This window comes from Heptranchias perlo, chromosome 36, assembly GCF_035084215.1.
Source record: "Heptranchias perlo isolate sHepPer1 chromosome 36, sHepPer1.hap1, whole genome shotgun sequence".
NCBI classification, from domain to species: Eukaryota; Metazoa; Chordata; class Chondrichthyes; order Hexanchiformes; family Hexanchidae; genus Heptranchias; species Heptranchias perlo.
In genome coordinates, this window is record NC_090360.1 from 23013557 (window position 1) to 23031228 (window position 17672).

Consider the following 17672-nt stretch of genomic DNA (forward strand, 5'->3'; position numbering starts at 1 on the left):
TGTTTAACATTTGCACAGCTCAACGCAGTGAGGAGCTGCCAACCCTACTTCACTTTGCAGCCAGGTACGGTTTAAAGAACCTGACCGCCCTCCTGCTACAGTGCCCGGGAGCATTGCAGGCTTACAGTGTGGCAAACAAGCACAGCGATTACCCAAACAACATTGCAGAGAAGAATGGATACCGAGACCTCCGACAGTACATGGACGAATATGTGGTAAGGACTCACCTGTGATCAGAACAAGGAGGCAGGCCGTTCACTGCTCTAGGAACATAGGAAGATAGGAACAGGAGTAGGCCATTCAGCCCCTCGAGCCTGCTCCGCCATTTGATAAGATCATGGCTGATCTGTGATCTAACTCCATATACCTGCCTTTGGCCCATATCCCTTAATACCTTTGGTTGCCAAAAAGCTATCTATCTCAGATTTAAATTTAGCAATTGAGCTAGTATCAATTGCCATTTGCGGAAGAGAGTTCCAAACTTATACCACCCTTTGTATGTAGAAATGTTTTCTAATCTCACTCCTGAAAGGTCTGGCTCTAATTTTTAGACTGTGCCCCCTACTCCTAGAATCCCCAACCAGTGGAAATAGTTTCTCTCTATCCACCCTATCTGTTCCCCTTAATATCTTATAAACTTCGATCAGATCACCCCTTAACCTTCGAAACTCCAGAGAATACAACCCCAATTTGTGTAATCTCTCCTCCTAACTTAACCCTTGAAGTCCGGGTATCATTCTAGTAAACCTATGCTGCACTCCCTCCAAGGCCAATATGCCCTTCCGAAGGTGCGGTGCCCAGAACTGCTCACAGTACTCCAGGTGCGGTCTAACCAGGGTTTTGTATAGCTGCAGCATAACTTCTGCCCCCTTGTACTCTAGTCCTCTAGATATAAAGGCGAACATTCCATTAACCTTATTGATTACTTTCTGCACCTGTTCATAGCACTCTGCAGCTCATTCCTCTCATGCATTCAGGGGGGTTCATCTCCTGCATGTGCAGCATGGGTGGGGGGGCTTCGTGGGCTGTTTGAAAAATTCTAAAATGGGAACCAGACACAAAAGGTCTTCTGATGTGGAAGTGTTGAATTAATTTTCATCATCAGAACCGTGGCCACAATCCCACACCTTTAGCCTGACTCTGTCCTGCTCTTTGTCTGGTTTTAGACTTGGCAAAATGTACCACCTTATTTCTGTATTGTCACAGATAGACCCAAACCTTTCTCTCCTGGCACTTTGCCTTTCCCAATATTAAATATGCGAACCCTGATTTTGTAAGAGATGCAGAATCTGTGCCGGGAATGACTGACTGTCTGGCCCCACATCAGCCCACAGTGCACAGAGGTGACTTTTCCCTATTTTGTGCAGTCAGCTCATTTGAATAATTTCCATGAACTTCCAACACAAAATAGTATTGTGCCTGATAGAGCATGTGCAAAATCTGGCCAGGAGCTCAAGGGATACGTGAACTTAAAGGTAAGCGACTGCTTGTAGGGCAAAATATCCAGTGACTCTTCCTGGAACTGTGTGGATGTCAGGTGAGGGCAAGCTTGGATGTGTGGGGTTTTGTAGAGGATATTATCTTTTATCCCTTTACTTCTAATACAAGTTCAAGGACTAGGAAACACTGAAAGGTCTGGTTAATACTCCTTATTAAATCAAATCAATGAGATAATAAAAGACAACCCCTTACATGCAGCGCACATGAGATTGGTACCAATCGGTACTGATTATAATATATGTGGATGTGGTGTATATGGACTTCCCAAAGGCGTTTGATAAAGTGCTGCATAATAGGCTTGTCAGCAAAGTTGAAGCCCATGGAATAATAGGAGCAGTGGCAGCATGGATACGAAATTGGCTAAGTGACTGGAAACAGAGTAGTGGTGAACGGTTGTTTTTCGGACTGGAGAAAGGTATACAGTGGTGTTCCCCAGGGGTCGGTACTAGTGAACACTGAGGAGGAGAGTGATAGACTTCAAGAGGACATAGGCTGGTGGAATGGGCGGACAAATGGCAGATGAAATTTAACACAGAGCAGTGCAAAGTGATACATTTTGGCAGGAAGAATGAGGAGAGGCAATATAACCTAAAGGTTACAATTCTAAAGGGGGTGCAGGAACAGAGAGATCTGGGGGTATATGTGCACAGGTCATTAAAGGTGGCAGGGCAGATTGAGAAAGCAGTTAAAAAGCATACGGGATCCTGGGCTTTATAAATAGAGGCATAGAGTACAACAGGAGGTTATGGTGAACCTTTATAAAACACTGGTTCGGCCACAACTAGTTGGAGCTGCTATTTTTCTGTGGGTTTTCCATTGAGAAGGGAGTTTGAGCCGAAGCCATGGCGTACCCGCGGGCAAGTGCTGAAAGTACAGAAAGTGATGGTGCAGTCCTTCAATCTTACTTTCAGATATCATCACGATCAGTATTGTGTCCAGTTCTGGGCACCGCACTTTAGGAAGGATGTCAAGGCCTTAGAGAGGGTGCAGAAGAGATTTACTAGAATGGTGCCAGGGATGAGGCACTTCGGTTACGTGGAGAGACTGGAGAAGCTGGGGTTGTTCGCCTTAGAGCACAGAAGGTTAAGAGGAGATTTGATAGAGGTTTTCAAAATCATGAGGGGTCGAGACAAAGTAGGTAGAGAGAAACTGTTTTCATTGGCGGAAGGGTTGAGAACCAGAGATTTAAGTTGATTGGCAAAAGAACCAAAGGCGACATGAGGAAAATCTTTTTCACACAGCGATTGGTTATGACCTGGAATGCGCTGCCAGAGTGGGTGGTGGAGGCAGATTGAATCATGGCTTTCAAAAGGGAATTGGATAAATATTTGAAGGGAAAAAATTTGCAGGGCTACAGGGAAAGGGCGGGGGAGTGGGACTAGCTGGGTTGCTCTTGCAGAGAGCCGGCATGGGCTCAACGGGCCGAATGGCCTCCTTCTGTGCTGTAACCATTCTATGATTTGATAGCTCACGTACCAAGGACTCCTCAGGAGGTCGCAAATGTGCCGTCTTGACTGCCTCAGCAAGATTAGTCCCTAAGCAGCTTCAAAGTGTTGTATCGTTTACAGGTTTAGTTACGTAGGACAAATGTCATTACATTCTATGTGTTTGCTGTTGGTATGTAAGCTCATTTTGTGGTAAGGGTAGTTGCTACCATTTGTTGTGGGTGCCCATTAATGTCTTGGATTGTTTATTACACTCAGGACATTCCACACATGAGTGCTCATTAGTTCTCTGTAGCTTTCAAAATCTTATCTCTTCCCAGTCCATCCGTAACACAAGCCTATTCACACCAGAGTACTCTCCTCCGTATTCTTGACTGATTTACTATATACCTACTATATTTGTTATCTCTCCTCATGGACGATTAATGAGGTAATGTCTCCACTGCTCCAGGCCTGAGCTTATATTGCCATTGCAGAATGAGTCTTTAATGTATGGAGATATATTATATATTAAGAAAAGCTTACTGTGGCCATTCTACCTGCTCTCTCCCTCTCCAGGCTTCACTCTGCCTTCCTCTTCCTAAACTTGACTATGACTCTCTTTCTCCCTCTCCAGGCTGTTATACTACCTGCTCCTCCATCTCCAAGACCCCGTTCTCTCTCTCTCCAGGTTCCCCTCCCTCTCCTTGTCCCGCCAGATCACACTACTCTGCCCTGCTTGTGCACTCACACCCTCTCCATGTTTGTATATGCAAAGGGCCTAACACCTGCTTCAGGTGTGGCCTCTTGTTTGTCCTTATCCAATATGACAGTGGCTCATGTCCAGTGGGAAGTGTGCACAAGTTTCCTTAGGAGGCGCCTGAAAAACAGGTGCTACCCGACCCAATTTCCAGGTCAGCTGCATCCCAATGTATAGAACATGCAAGGAACCAACAGCAGTATAGGATTCTGCCATTGGGATAGGACAGCTGGATTTAAAGTGTAAGTGAGGGGGAGCGAGCGCCCAGTTACCACTCTCTGTGTGATCCAAACTGAGCAATTGTCAGGAGAAAAACAGAAGGACCAACAGTGAGATGTTTGATTCTATTCTGTAAAAATGCTTTGTCACATTTCATCAGTGGCTTAGGAAGAGTGGGAGATTGTCACACACCTATCGTACTGACCGTGAGGGCCATATTTAATCATTGTCTGGGAAACTGTTCCAAAGAGACAGACATTTAAAAGCGATTCGAGATGGGCAAATTGGATCACATAGAATTATAGAATGGTTACAGCACAGAAGGAGGCCATTCGGCCCATCGAGCCCTTGCCGGCTCTTTGTCCGAACAATCCAGTTAATCCCATTCCCCCGCTCTTTCCCTGTAGCCCTGCAAATTTTTTCCCTTCAAGTATTTATCCAATTCCTTTTTGAAAGCCACGACTGAATCTGCTTCCACCACCCTTTTAGGCAGCGCTTTCCAGATCATAACTACTCGCTGCGTAAAAAAGTTTTTCCTCATGTCGCCTTTGGTTCTTTTGCCAATCACCTTAAATCTGTGTCCTCTGGTTCTCGTCCCTTCCGCCAATGGGAACAGTCTCTCTTTATTTACTTTATTTAAACCCTTCATGATTTTCAACACTTCCATCAAATCTCCTCTCAACCTTTTCTGCTCTAAGGAGAACAACCCCAGCTTCTCCAGTCTATCCACGTAACTGAAGTGCCTCATCCCTGGAACAATTCTAGTGAATCGTTTCTGCACCCTCTCCAAGGCCTTCATATCCTTCCTAAGGTGCCAATAAATGGCCACAATATTTCAATTGTGGCCAAACCAGTGTTTTTAAAGGTTCAACATAACTTTCTTGCTTTTGTACTCTATGCCTCAATTTATAAAGCCCAGGATCCCGAATGCTTTTTTAACCACTTTCTCAACCTGTCCTGCCACCTTCAAAATTTGTACACATATATTCCCAGGTTTCTCTGTTCCTGCACCCCCTTTACAATTGTATCATTTAGTTTATATTGCCTCTCCTCATTCTTCCTGCCAAAATGTATCACTTCACACTTCTCTGCATTAAATTTCATCTGCCACGTGTCCGCCCATTCCACCAGCCTGTCTATGTCCCATTGAAGTCTATCACTATCCTCCTCACTGTTTAATACACTTCCACGTTTTGTGTCATCACCAAATTTTGAAATTGTGCCCTGTACACCCAAGTCCAAGTCATTAATATATATCAAAAAAGCAGTGGGCCTAGTGCCAACCACTGGGGAACTCCACTGTACACCTCGCTCCAGTCCGAAAAACGACCATTCACCACTACTCTCTGTTTCTTGTCACTTCACCAATTTCGTATCCATGCTGCCACTGCCCCTTTTATTCCATGGGCTTCAATTTTGATGACAAGCCTATTATGTGGCACTTTATCAAATGCCTTTTGAAAGTCCATATACACAACATCAACCGCATTGCCCTCATCAACCCTCTCTGTTACTTCATTAAAAAACTCAATCAAGTTAGTTAAACACGATTTGCCTTTAACAAATCTGAGCTGGCTTTCCGTTATTAATCCACACTTGTCCCAGTGACTATTAATTTTGTCCTGAATTATAATTCTAAAAGCTTCTCCACCACCGAGGTTAAACTGACAGGCCTGTAGTTGCCGGGTTTATCCTTGCACCCTTTTTTGAACAAGGATGTAATATTTGCAATTCTCCAGTCCTCTGCCAGCACCCTCATATCGAAGGAGGATTGGAAGATTATGGCCAGCACCTCTGCAATTTACACCTTCCCTCAGCAACCTAGGATGCATCCCATCCAGACCGGGTGATTTATCTACTTTAAGTACAGCCAGCCTTTCTAGTACCTCCTCTTTATCAATTTTTAGCTCATCCAGTATCTCAACTACCTCCTCTTTTACTGTGACTTTGGCAGCATCTATTTATATGGCTTTAGAAGACTTTTGGATTCCCTTTTATGTTAGCTGCCAGTCTATTCTCATACTCTCTCTTTGCCCCTCTTATTTCCTTTTTCACTTCTCCTCTGTCCTTTCTATATTCAGCCTGGTTCTCACTTGTATTATCAACCTGACATCTGTTATACGCCCCCTTTTTCTGCTTCATCTTACTCTCTATCTCTTTTGTCATCCAGGGAGCTCTGGCTTTAGTTGCCCTACCATTCCCCTTCGTGGGAATTTACCTGGACTGTACCCGAACCCTCTCCTTTTTAAAGGCCATCCATTGTTCGATTACAATGCCAATCTTTGATTCCAATTTACCCGGGCCAGATCCATTCTAAACCCACTGAAATTGGTCCTTCTCTAATTGAGTATTTTTACTCTAGATTGCTCCTTGTCCTTTTCCATAACTAATCTAAACCTTATGATACTATGATCACTGTTCCCTAAATGTTCTCCCTCTGACACTTGCTCCACTTGACCCACCTCATTCCCCAGAACTAGATCCAGCAATGCCTCCTTCCTCGTTGGGCCGGAAACATACTGATCAAGAAAGTTCTCCTCAACACTCTTCAGAAATTCCCCCACCTCTCTGCCCTTAACACTATTACTATCCCATGGTGTGATAGCAAACCCATCAGGTGACCAGGAGCAGTGCTGGGCACCCCGAACCTTGATGGAATGGTGAATTAGAACGATTTTGTTCCTATTCCATAGGGCTGAAATAACTCTGTTGCTGAAGCGTGAGATTGAAGATCTAAAAATCCCTGATTCAATCCCGGGTATTGGCAGTGTCCCCTTGAGTTTAGAAGATTGAGGGGTGATCTGATCAAAGAGTTTAAAATGTTAAAAGATAGGGCAGATACAGAGAAACTATTTCCTCTGGTGGGGGACACCAGAACAAGGGGGCACAATCTTAAAATTAGAGCTAGACCATTCAGGAGTGAAATCAGGAAGTACTTCTTCACACAAAGGGGAGTGGAAATCTGGAACTCTCTCCCCCTAAAGGCTGTGGGTGCTGGGGGTCAATTGGAGCTTTCAAGACTGAGATCGATAGATTTTTGTTAGGTAAGGGTATCGAGGGATATGGAGCAAAGGCGGGTAAATGGGGTTAAGGTACAGATCAGCCATGATCTAATTGAATGGCAGAACATGCTCGAGGGGCTGAATGGCCTCCTCCTGTTTCTATGTTCCTATTTATTTTGAAGAATGCTTCAGATATATAGACACTATCATTTGTTTAGCTTCAGGGTTTTGTACCAGCAAAATGAGAGCCCCAATTTTAAGTCGGAGCGGGAATCGGGGTACAGGGGGCTAAAGTGGGCAGCGATCCATCTGCCCCCAGAGAGTGAGGCGTCATCACCGCCAGCGGGCGGGGGTTGAAATTGGTGGGGGGGGGTCAAGCCATCGCCGGGGACCCCTGGAAACGGTCGCCAGTAAGTCGGGAATGGGGAGGAGAGATTGAGAGATCGGGGAGGGGGAGAAGCCGAGGCAGGGGAGGCCCAACTTATCCTCATGGGACCAGGTGAAGCCCTGCTGCATCGGGACGCCACTTTGCTGTTTAAATTAGGCCCCTGCTCCTCTGTGGTGGGCGGCCTTTCCATGCCTGAATTCAGGCAAGATTGTCCTGGAGTCTCCAGGAATTGAAGATTAATCTCCTGGACACTGCTGGGAGATAAATCAAAGGGGCATAAAAAGGAATCATTTTTTTCCGACCATTTTTCTTCATTTTTATTTATTAGTTTTAAAAATATTGGAGTTGGGAAAGAAAAGGCTGCTTGGCTGACAGTCAAGAATCATCCAATCGGGTAACGGAGAGTCTGTTGGCTTTCCGATTGGCCGTGGGAAGGTGGTGCATTGCGAGGATGGACATGTCGGGCGACCAATGGCGGGAACGTGAGGGTAGGGCTGTTGGAGGGAAGAGGTCATGTGATGAAATCTCCAGGATTACATCCAGCCAGAGTTGGCAACCCTAATGGGGCGGGGGGGGGGGGGGGGTGGAGGGGAGGGGGGTGCAAGGACTCATCGGGAACACGGTGCAGCCCCTCCCCTGCCCTCTTAACCCCTCCCCGCCCACACTGTTCCCACTGGGCAGGGGTTTGAAATCAGTTTGCTCTCAACCAGAGGAGAGAAAAGTAATTCAGAGAAGTCTGGAATATCTCCAAAAGGACCTAGTCTGGTTTTGCAATGTTGGGCAAAGTCTAACTGTGTGAGCCGACAATGTTTGGTGTGCAGCTCAAGCCAAAACGTTAATTGTTACAGGATGTAGCAGGCTGTGAGTTTGGACATTAGCTGTATGAACTCGTTAAAGATGTGTGACTTGGCACAACGCCGTTTTGGTTGATGTTTGATGCTAGCAGCTGAGAAAGGAAGTCTGATACGCTTCACAATTTTCACAGTTGATAAATGTATTAATGGACCAGAAATTGCCAGGAAATCGCATCATTAGAATGAGGCATTGACGGCGCTCACCGTTATTAATTCGTGAAAAATCCAGGAGTTTGCGGTGTAAATGAGATATGCCATGAGTTCCGATTCTCCGCAGTTTGCTGGGCGATTTGCCATTAGCCTCACCAAAGCCGATAAAAGCCCCTTCTCACCGTGAGGCTCCTCATTGAACTTAATGGCGATCGTGAAATTGCTGGGTTTACGACCTTAGTACAAATTATTCCCACCACAGCCATGTGGGACTGGTAACTAATGTCATAGAGGACCCGTATTTATAATCCTGACATGACACTCAACCTTGGACACACATTAAGAGACCAATGAAGCTGTGGAGTCTCACTCCAATTGGCAGTGAATTGTTCCTAGAGGTTTCTGATGCTTTTCAACTGCCTTGGCAGCATTTATGAGCCAGTCTTGCGATCCACACTCCTGTTAGTGTCGGAAGGCAATCATTTTCAGGACGTGAAGCTGCTTCAATACTTAGAACAGGGCCACTCATTCAAATGCAAATTAGATAGAGTTCTTTCAAAGGTGGAGAATTGGAGAGACAGAGGGGATTTAGGGAGAGGGGTTTGAGAGAGTAGGGCTGAGGTGGCAAAGGGGATTTAGGGTGGGGGTTTAGGGAGTGGGTAGGGCTGAGGCGGCGGAAGAGGTTTACGGAGGAGAGGGGGCTGAGGCGGCAGAAGGCTCTGCATTCAGTGGTGGGCCAAAGGGGAAGATACGCAGAAAGCCACAGTCAGAGGGTGCAGGAGGGTGGGCAGACTTAGGGTGGAGGGATTTGAAGACAAGGATGAGGATTTAAATTTAGTGCGTTTTGAGACGTAGAGCTAGTGCAGATCAGCGAGGGCAGGTTGATGGGCGAGTGGGACTTTGTGTGGGATAGGATACAGGCAGCTGCGTTTTGGAGTTTATGGAAGCCAATGAGAAGGACACCAGAGAAATCAAGTCCAGAGGCGACAAAAGTGTGGAGAACGGTTTCAGGGGCAGAGGGGCTGACATGGACAATGCTGCAGAGCTGGAAATAAGCAATCTTGATGATGTATAGTCCCTGTATAGGCAATGAGGGAGCAGATTGAAGACTGTATGTGGGAGGAGTGGGATGAATGGGCTGGTTCTCAATCCATGCTTTCTTATTAATAGCAAAAAAAGTTATTCAAAAAAGATTACTCCTTTAAATTCCCACCCTTTAATTCGATAAAAACATTTACATAAAAGCTTTAAAGATATGCTGATATATTTGGTGATGGTCGGCAGTGGATAACGCCTGCGGGGTAAATTTCCAACCTTGTGCCCCTGCCTTGCCCAATGGGAACACATGTCGGAAAGTTGGTCATGTGCTGACCTTCTGATCATAACTGCTCCACCAGGCCGAAAATCTCCACTGGCATTGTCCAATTAATAAATGAGTCCTTTTATGTTAAACACACTCTGTTACCCGGTAAAAAGAAAAAAACCTACAGATGCTGGGATGAGAGGGTTGTCCTATGAGGAGTGATTGAGTAGAATGGGCCTATACTGTCTGAAGTTTAGAAGAATGAGAAGTGATCTCATTGAAACAGTTACGATTCTAGGAGGGCTTGACAGGGTAGATGCTGAGAGGTTGTTTCCCCTGGCTGGAGAGTCTAGAACTAAGGGGCATAATCTCAGGATAAGTGGTCAGACATTTAGGACTGAGATGAGGAGGAATTTCTTCACTCACAGGGTTGTGAATATTTGGAATTCTCTACCCCAGAGGGCTGTGGATGCTGAGTCGTTGAATATATTCAAGGCTGAGATCGATAGATTTTTGGACTCTAGGGGAATCAAGAGATATGGGGATCGGGCGGGAAAGTGGAGTTGAGGTCGAAGATCAGCCATGATCTTATTGAATGACGGAGCAGCTCGAGGGGCCGTATGGACTACTCCTGCTCCTATTTCTTATGCTCTTATGCTGGAAATCTGAAACAAAAACTGGAAGTACTCAGCAGGTTAGGCAACGTCTGTGGAGAGAGTAGATGAGTCAGCATTTCGAGCTCCCGCCCTTCATCAGAACTGAAAAAAAACCCGAACCAACATTTTAAAAGAATCAGAACAAAGGAGGAACAATGAAGGATAAAGTTTCTTCTTGGCAGGTTCTTGGGTTGTCTAGTCTGCCAGATTAGTAAATAGCGAATGTTCAGATCATTCAATAATGACGTCTCATCCCCACAGGCAATAGGTCACATTGCATCAAAATTCCCTTGTGTGCAGTGTAAACACTCCCTGATGGTCAGTATGGAGTTAACAGCTGGTTGGACCTGAAGCAGAGGCTGTCTTACACCGTTAAAGAGACATTTCTCCTTAATCCCCCAGATTTGCTCCTTTTCTCACTTCCTCCCCTTGGCTGTTGTTGGTTCTATGGGTACTGGCACCTCCCCATCTGACCTTTCTGAGCTTAGATCAGGCAGGAAAAGCAACTGTGGAGAACATCACTAGATAGGGACTATGACTGGAAACCTGAGCTGATTTGTCCCATTCTAATCCAGGCCAATTGCTATAGCCCAACTGACACCCAATCACTCACTAAGCACGAGCTCCCTTAAAACCCCCTGGGTCTCTGGCCAGGGGTTTAAATGGCCCGTTAGTCTTTGAATTGCCTGGAAGCACAGTGAATACAGAGCAGAATCAAGAAAAATTGCTATTAATGGATTAATGCTAGCTATGACAGTCCCACCTCTAGGTTGAATGAGCCACAGAAGGGTGTACACACCAATCAAACACGCCTTCCTGGATTAACTAGCACATGGACACTGATTGGATGTCCAAGATATTCACCACTTCTGCAAACCAGACACGTGGAGCCATCATCAATACATTGTGCTTTGTATGAATGTAAAGCCTCAGCTTCCCTGTGCCTCTCCCACCTACCCCCTCGCTCCCCTCCACCCCCACTAACCAATATCTGGGCTACATCTGTCGGAGTTTCCACTTCTGACCACCGTTGTGGTGTGTGAATCTGGGACGAGTGAAACTTTGCACCTTCAATTTGCCAACTGATATTAATTCTGTAATGAGTAGTTGAGGGAGCTCTGTCTTTTTGTTTTTGTGTATCGGAGAGAAAACAGCAGAAAAAAATTTGACGTATAGGAGAGAAATCGTGGAAAGACTCAAGTTATTCAGAAAAGTTCTGAATTTAGGAACACTAAGTACAGTTGCAGAGATATTTGATAAAGAAGGAAAGCTGCCAATGAATTTAATCGCAAGTTTTATAAATTTTAGCCCTCACTTTAAAAATTCGATAATGTAGACCTGGCTCCGTGACTGAATTAAAGTTGTTATTTTTACTGCATGCGGCTGATTCCCGTGAGAGAAAGAGAGAAAGTGAGTGATGAACAACACAAGAGAAGGCTAGAAGATCCCAGCTTTGATGCTGGGTCTGGGTTGAGTTAAGTGAAGTTGGCTCGGGCCACTGGGTGACTTGTGGAATGAATTGGAAATTCTTCCTGTTACATTCAATGCTGGTTTTTTTATTTCCTCTGATTGATTTGTTCCCTGAGGTGAGGGAGTTTTAACCTTAATTCTGAAGTTTTAATTCGGGATTTTAAATTTTAATATATTTAATATTTATATTTCTCTCAGTTGTGGAGTGCCCTGTAATTCCCGCCAGTGTGCCCCTGCCTGTGGAGAGGGTGCAGTGTGAACAAACGTCCATTTGAACCTTTGTTCACACTCAGGTCCCACTCCCAGGCCATGCTGTGCAGCCACCACACCTGTTTCCACCATCCAGATTAGGCACCTGCCCCAGACCCTCGGGTCCACTGTAAACCTTAATAAGACCTCAGTTGGAGGAGGACTGTGTTCAGTGTTGGGCTCCACTCCATAGGAAGGATATTGAGGTCTTTTCTCATTAGAACAATGCAGATTACTGGGCGATGTGATAGAATTGTTTAACATTATGAAAGGGTGGGACAGGATGGATAGAATCAGAATGTTTCCAGTTGTTGAGGGGCCACAGATACAAGATTAAATGTAAGAGATTTAGAACAGAGAGCAGGAGAAACTTCTTCACACAGAGAGTTGTGAGGCTGTGGAGTTACTCCCACTTGGTTGAGGTGGAAATTATGTCAATATTCAACATTGGATTGGATGACAGAAAAGGATTGAAGGGATATTGGACAGGGTGGGTAAATGTGATTAGAATGACTTTCTCATGTGGAGGGTAAGAAAACGCTGATCTCAAACCCTCTCCTATAACTGGCGGCCAGAGCCGAGCTTGGGCCCTGAGTCTGGCCGACATCTCCCCTTGCCCCACCTCCCACCTGAGTCATCTGTAGGGAAAAGGGACTAAACCAGGTATCTCCTTAAACGTTCCCTTTTTGGGCATAGGAGAGTCTAGGACATGCCCTTAATATAGTCCATGGTCACACCAATAACAAAATAACAAAACTACAGGATTTGGTTGTGATGGTGATCACATTCATTGTTTTAATATTTCACATGATAATCATGATTGAATAATTAAAAAGTATTCAATTTCCTTGTTTATTTATGCCTATTTGTAATGTAGTATCGTAACTCAATAACATTAGAATCATAGAATCTTACAGCATAAAAGGAGGCCATTCGGCCCCTCGTGCCTGTGCTGGCTCTTCGAAAGAGCTATCCAATTAGTCCCACTCCCCTGCTCTTTTCCCATAGTCCTGCAAATTTCTCCTTTCCAACTATTTATCCAGTTCTCTTTTGAAAGTTACTATTGAATCTGCTTCCACCGCCCTTTCAGGCAGCGCATTCCAGATCAGAACAACTCGCTGCGTAAAAGAAAATTCTCCCCCTTCTGGTTCTTTTGCCAATTAGCTTAAATCTGTGTCCTCTGGTTATCATTCCTCCGGCCAGTGGAAACAGTTGCTCTCTATTTACTCTATCAAAACCCTTCATAATTTTGATCACTTCTGTTAAATCTCCCCTTAACATTCTCTGTCCTAAGGAGAGCAACCCCAACCTCTCCGGTCTCTCCACATAACTGACGTCCCTCATCCCTGGTACCATTCTAGTAAATCTCTTCTGCATCTCTCTGAGGCCTTGACATCCTTCCTAAAATGTGGTGCCCAGAATTGAACACAAAACTCCAGCTGAGGCCGAACCAGTAAACATTTAGCATAACTTCCTTGCTTTTCTACTCTATGCCTCTATTTATAAAGCCCAGAATTCTGTAATCCTTTTTAACAGCATTATCAACTTGCCTTTGATGTTCAAAGATTTGTGTACGTGCACCCCCAGCGATCTCTGTCCCTGCATCTCCTTTAAATTTGTACCATTCCTTTTCTAATATATATATATATATAAATCAATCGTAATGGAGCACAGAAATCCTGTGGCCTTTTCAATACATGGATCTAGTTTCAGATTTTGATAGCCATCCTCCTCCCCATCATCTTCTCCCCCCTCCCCCCACCTCATGCCTTCCTCTCTTCCCTCCCCTCCTCTCTTCCTCCATCGCCTTCTTCCCTTCCCCTCTCTCCCATCCTTCTCCCCTCCACTCCCCCTCTTTCCCTCTCTCCTATCATGTCCCCTCCCACTCCCCTTCCCTCGCGATCCATCTCCCCTCTTCTCCCCACCCTTTCCTTCTTACTCCTCCTTTCTCCTCCAGCTGCCGTCCTCCTATTCTCACCCTCCTCTCCACCTCCTCCTCGCCCCTTTCTCCCAAAACTGACTGTTGGCTCTTGCACCCATTCTCTGGCCCATATCTCCATTGCTACAGCTGCTCCTCTTTAAATTAGTCCAGGTCAGATTTCCCTCCAGCATTTTACACTTCAGTTGATTTCTATATTACTATTTTATGTTGATATCTTTATTACAATAATCCCGTTCTCCAGATAATCTATTTTAATGATGTTAGTTAAGGGATAAATATTGGCCAGGACACTAGGGAGAACTTCCCCACTCTTCTTTAAAATAGGGACATGGGATCTTTTACGTCCACCTGAGAGGGCAGACGGGGCCTTGGTTTAACATCTCATCTGAAAGTCGGCACCTCTGACAGTGCAGCACTCCCTCAGTGCTGGACTGAGAGAGTCCGCCTGGAATAATGTGCTCAAGTCTCTGAAGTGGGGCTTGAACCCATGACTTGGAGGCAAGAGTGCAGTCACTGAGCCACATCTAATACCTAATATACGTGTGTGTGCATGTCTTTCTGTATCTATGTTCATTTATGTATGTATAGGTGAGTATCTGTACATAATATAGTAAAGCTCCTTCAGGGAAGAAATGTAGAGGAAGAAGAAGCAGGAAGGGAGATATGAAGATTTGTTGGTTCTGGTCAGGTCAGTGGCCAGTATTTAGGAGGCTTGTTTTTCAGAAAGCTCCTTTTGTTTATTAATTCACCCTAATGGCTTCGATTGCTGTTTACAGGAGACGGCAGATATGTTAAAGACCCACATTAAAGAGGAGTTATGTGGTAGCATGGAAGGGGAAGAGGATGAAGACTTGTACGAGTCCATGGCAACGGTGACCAAAGACATCTTGATGAAATGCAGCTTAAACCCCGGCTGTGATGAGGACATCTATGAGTCAATGATTGAAATGCTCCCTCCGACAGGGATAATGGAAAGCACATGTGAGTCAGAGCAAAACTCCAGATTGAACAGCAAGTGAAAACTGTATCTCAAGCAATGAAATGGTGGGTGAGGGGACATCCTGGGGCAACACTGGGCCAGATAGACCTGAGCTCCCAGGACGGACAACAGTGTGTTGCTTCGGGAGAGCGGAAAAATAAACAGCTGGGATTCGGAACTGGGAAAAATAAACAGCTCCGGGATTGAGGAAATGGAAAAAATAAACAGCTCCGGGATTTGGGAGAGGGAAAAATAGACAGACGGGATTCGAGCTTCTTATCACTTGTTGGGAAGCGTGCACTTCAATTAAAGCCGGTGTGAGTTTATGGAATAAGAAAAGGTTCATGAAGGCTTCTTCCCTCCATATCCCATGTACATGTTATTTGTCCTGGACACTGCCACGGTCACTCAATCTGCAGAGGTAGCTGACTAACAGCAGCTAAAACTCCTGAGACATTAGTAAACTCGAGGATGTTAATCCAACCTGACAACCCAGACTTGCAAGTGAGGGCCCGGAGGCTGTCTACAGCAGTAGAGGCTTGCCCTAGCTCAGACCTATTGACTCAATGCAGACTGGGATTAAGACTGGGACCTGCTGGTCTCATCTTAAAGTCTGGCCAGTTACAATCCACAGGTAACATTTCCTGCTCCAAATGGGATACGACCACTGTGTTTGGAAGAACACTTGATCATCTAGTCCAGTCCTTCTAATCTTTAATCCATTCTTAAAGGGACAGGTATCCACCTATGTTTAAAGGAGTTAATTGCATAGCATTACCCGGTTGGAGGTAGTGTTAAATTTGAAATGCTTTGACCTCACGAATGAGATTCTAGTAATGGGCATCCTGTGACAGGGAGAGGGGCGGGCGCAGTTCCAACACATGTACTCTGCCCCACTGTAGTGAGGGACTCCGCCCCACTGTAGTGAGGGACTCCGACCCTCTGTAGTGAGGGACTCCGCCCCACTGTAGTGAGGGACTCCGACCCTCTGTAGTGAGGGACTCCGCCCCACTGTAGTGAGGGACTCCGCCCCACTGTAGTGAGGGACTCTGACCCTCTGTAGTGAGGGACTCCGCCCCACTGTAGTGAGGGACTCCGCCCCACTGTAGTGAGGGACTCCGCCCCACTGTAGTGAGGGACTCCGCCCCACTGTAGTGAGGGACTCCGTCCCACTGTAGTGAGATACTCCGCCCCACTGTAGTGAGATACTCCGTCCCACTGTAGTGAGATACTCCGCCCCACTGTAGTGAGGGACTCCGTCCCACTGTAGTGAGATACTCCGCCCCACTGTAGTGAGGGACTCCGTCCCACTGTAGTGAGGGACTCCGTCCCACTGTAGTGAGATACTCCGTCCCACTGTAGTGAGGGACTCCGTCCCACTGTAGTGAGATACTCCGCTCCACTGTAGTGAGGGACTCTGACCCACTGTAGTGAGATACTCCGCCCCACTGTAGTGAGGGACTCCGCCCCACTGTAGTGAGGGACTCCGCCCCACTGTAGTGAGGGACTCCGCCCCACTGTAGTGAGGGACTCCGCCCCACTGTAGTGAGGGACTCCGCCCCACTGTAGTGAGGGACTCCGCCCCACTGTAGTGAGGGACTCTGCCCCTCTGTAGTGAGATACTCCGCCCCACTGTAGTGAGGGACTCTGCCCCTCTGTAGTGAGGGACTCTGCCCCACTGTAGTGAGGGACTCCGCCCCACTGTAGTGAGATACTCCGTCCCACTGTAGTGAGATACTCCGCCCCTCTGTAGTGAGGGACTCCGTCCCACTGTAGTGAGATACTCCGCCCCACTGTAGTGAGATACTCCGCCCCTCTGTAGTGAGGGACTCCGCCCCACTGTAGTGAGATACTCCGCCCCTCTGTAGTGAGGGACTCCGTCCCACTGTAGTGAGGGACTCCGTCCCACTGTAGTGAGATACTCCGTCCCACTGTAGTGAGGGACTCTGACCCACTGTAGTGAGATACTCCGTCCCACTGTAGTGAGATACTCCGCCCCTCTGTAGTGAGGGACTCCGTCCCACTGTAGTGAGATACTCCGCCCCACTGTAGTGAGATACTCCGCCCCTCTGTAGTGAGGGACTCCGCCCCACTGTAGTGAGGGACTCCGCCCCACTGTAGTGAGGGACTCCGCCCCACTGTAGTGAGATACTCCGCCCCACTGTAGTGAGGGACTCTGCCCCACTGTAGTGAGGGACTCTGACCCTCTGTAGTGAGGGACTCTGACCCTCTGTAGTGAGGTATTTACACTCTCTGTAGTGAGGTATTTACACTCTCTGTAGTGAGGTATTTACACACTCTGTAGTGAGGTATTTACACTCTCTGTAGGTAGCTACAACAACTGAAAATCTAGTCTGTGAATACTAATTTGTTGTAATGCACCTCAAAAAGATGATATGCCTCTCCAGCCGGCAAACAGCAGTCAATTCATTTTGTTTGGGACCTTCAACAAAGCCCTTGAGGTGTGAACTAAAGGCCTTCAATCCATTGGTTTAAGTGAGATTGGGAGTCAGGTCTCATCTGTAAAATGGCAGCGTTCTAATAATCTCCGTGTGGTAGTACCAGTGGCTGCCTTAGGTATTTATAAAAGGCTCTTGTTTCCTTTACCAGTATCGTCATGCTGGGGGTGAATGGGCCAAATTACCTGTCTACCTCCAGCACCAAAGGTTCAGCATTACATGCACATCAAACTACCTCGAACAACTTATTTAAATGTCTGTGTTTTTATGTAGGAAAATCTATATTGAAGGTGTAAGCGCACAGACAATAAATGATT

At 46.2% G+C, this 17672-nt stretch overlaps 1 protein-coding gene across 1 annotated transcript in view; it reads left to right on the forward strand.

The window, feature by feature from the left end:
• Window positions 1-17672, forward strand: part of pik3ap1 (phosphoinositide-3-kinase adaptor protein 1) — a 126607-nt gene that overhangs the window by 84394 nt on the left and 24541 nt on the right. Inside the window, exons 7-8 of the mRNA XM_067972759.1 lie at window positions 19-215; window positions 14694-14898. Coding sequence (XP_067828860.1) covers window positions 19-215; window positions 14694-14898 — 402 coding nt within the window. The remainder of the gene's footprint in view (window positions 1-18; window positions 216-14693; window positions 14899-17672) is intronic.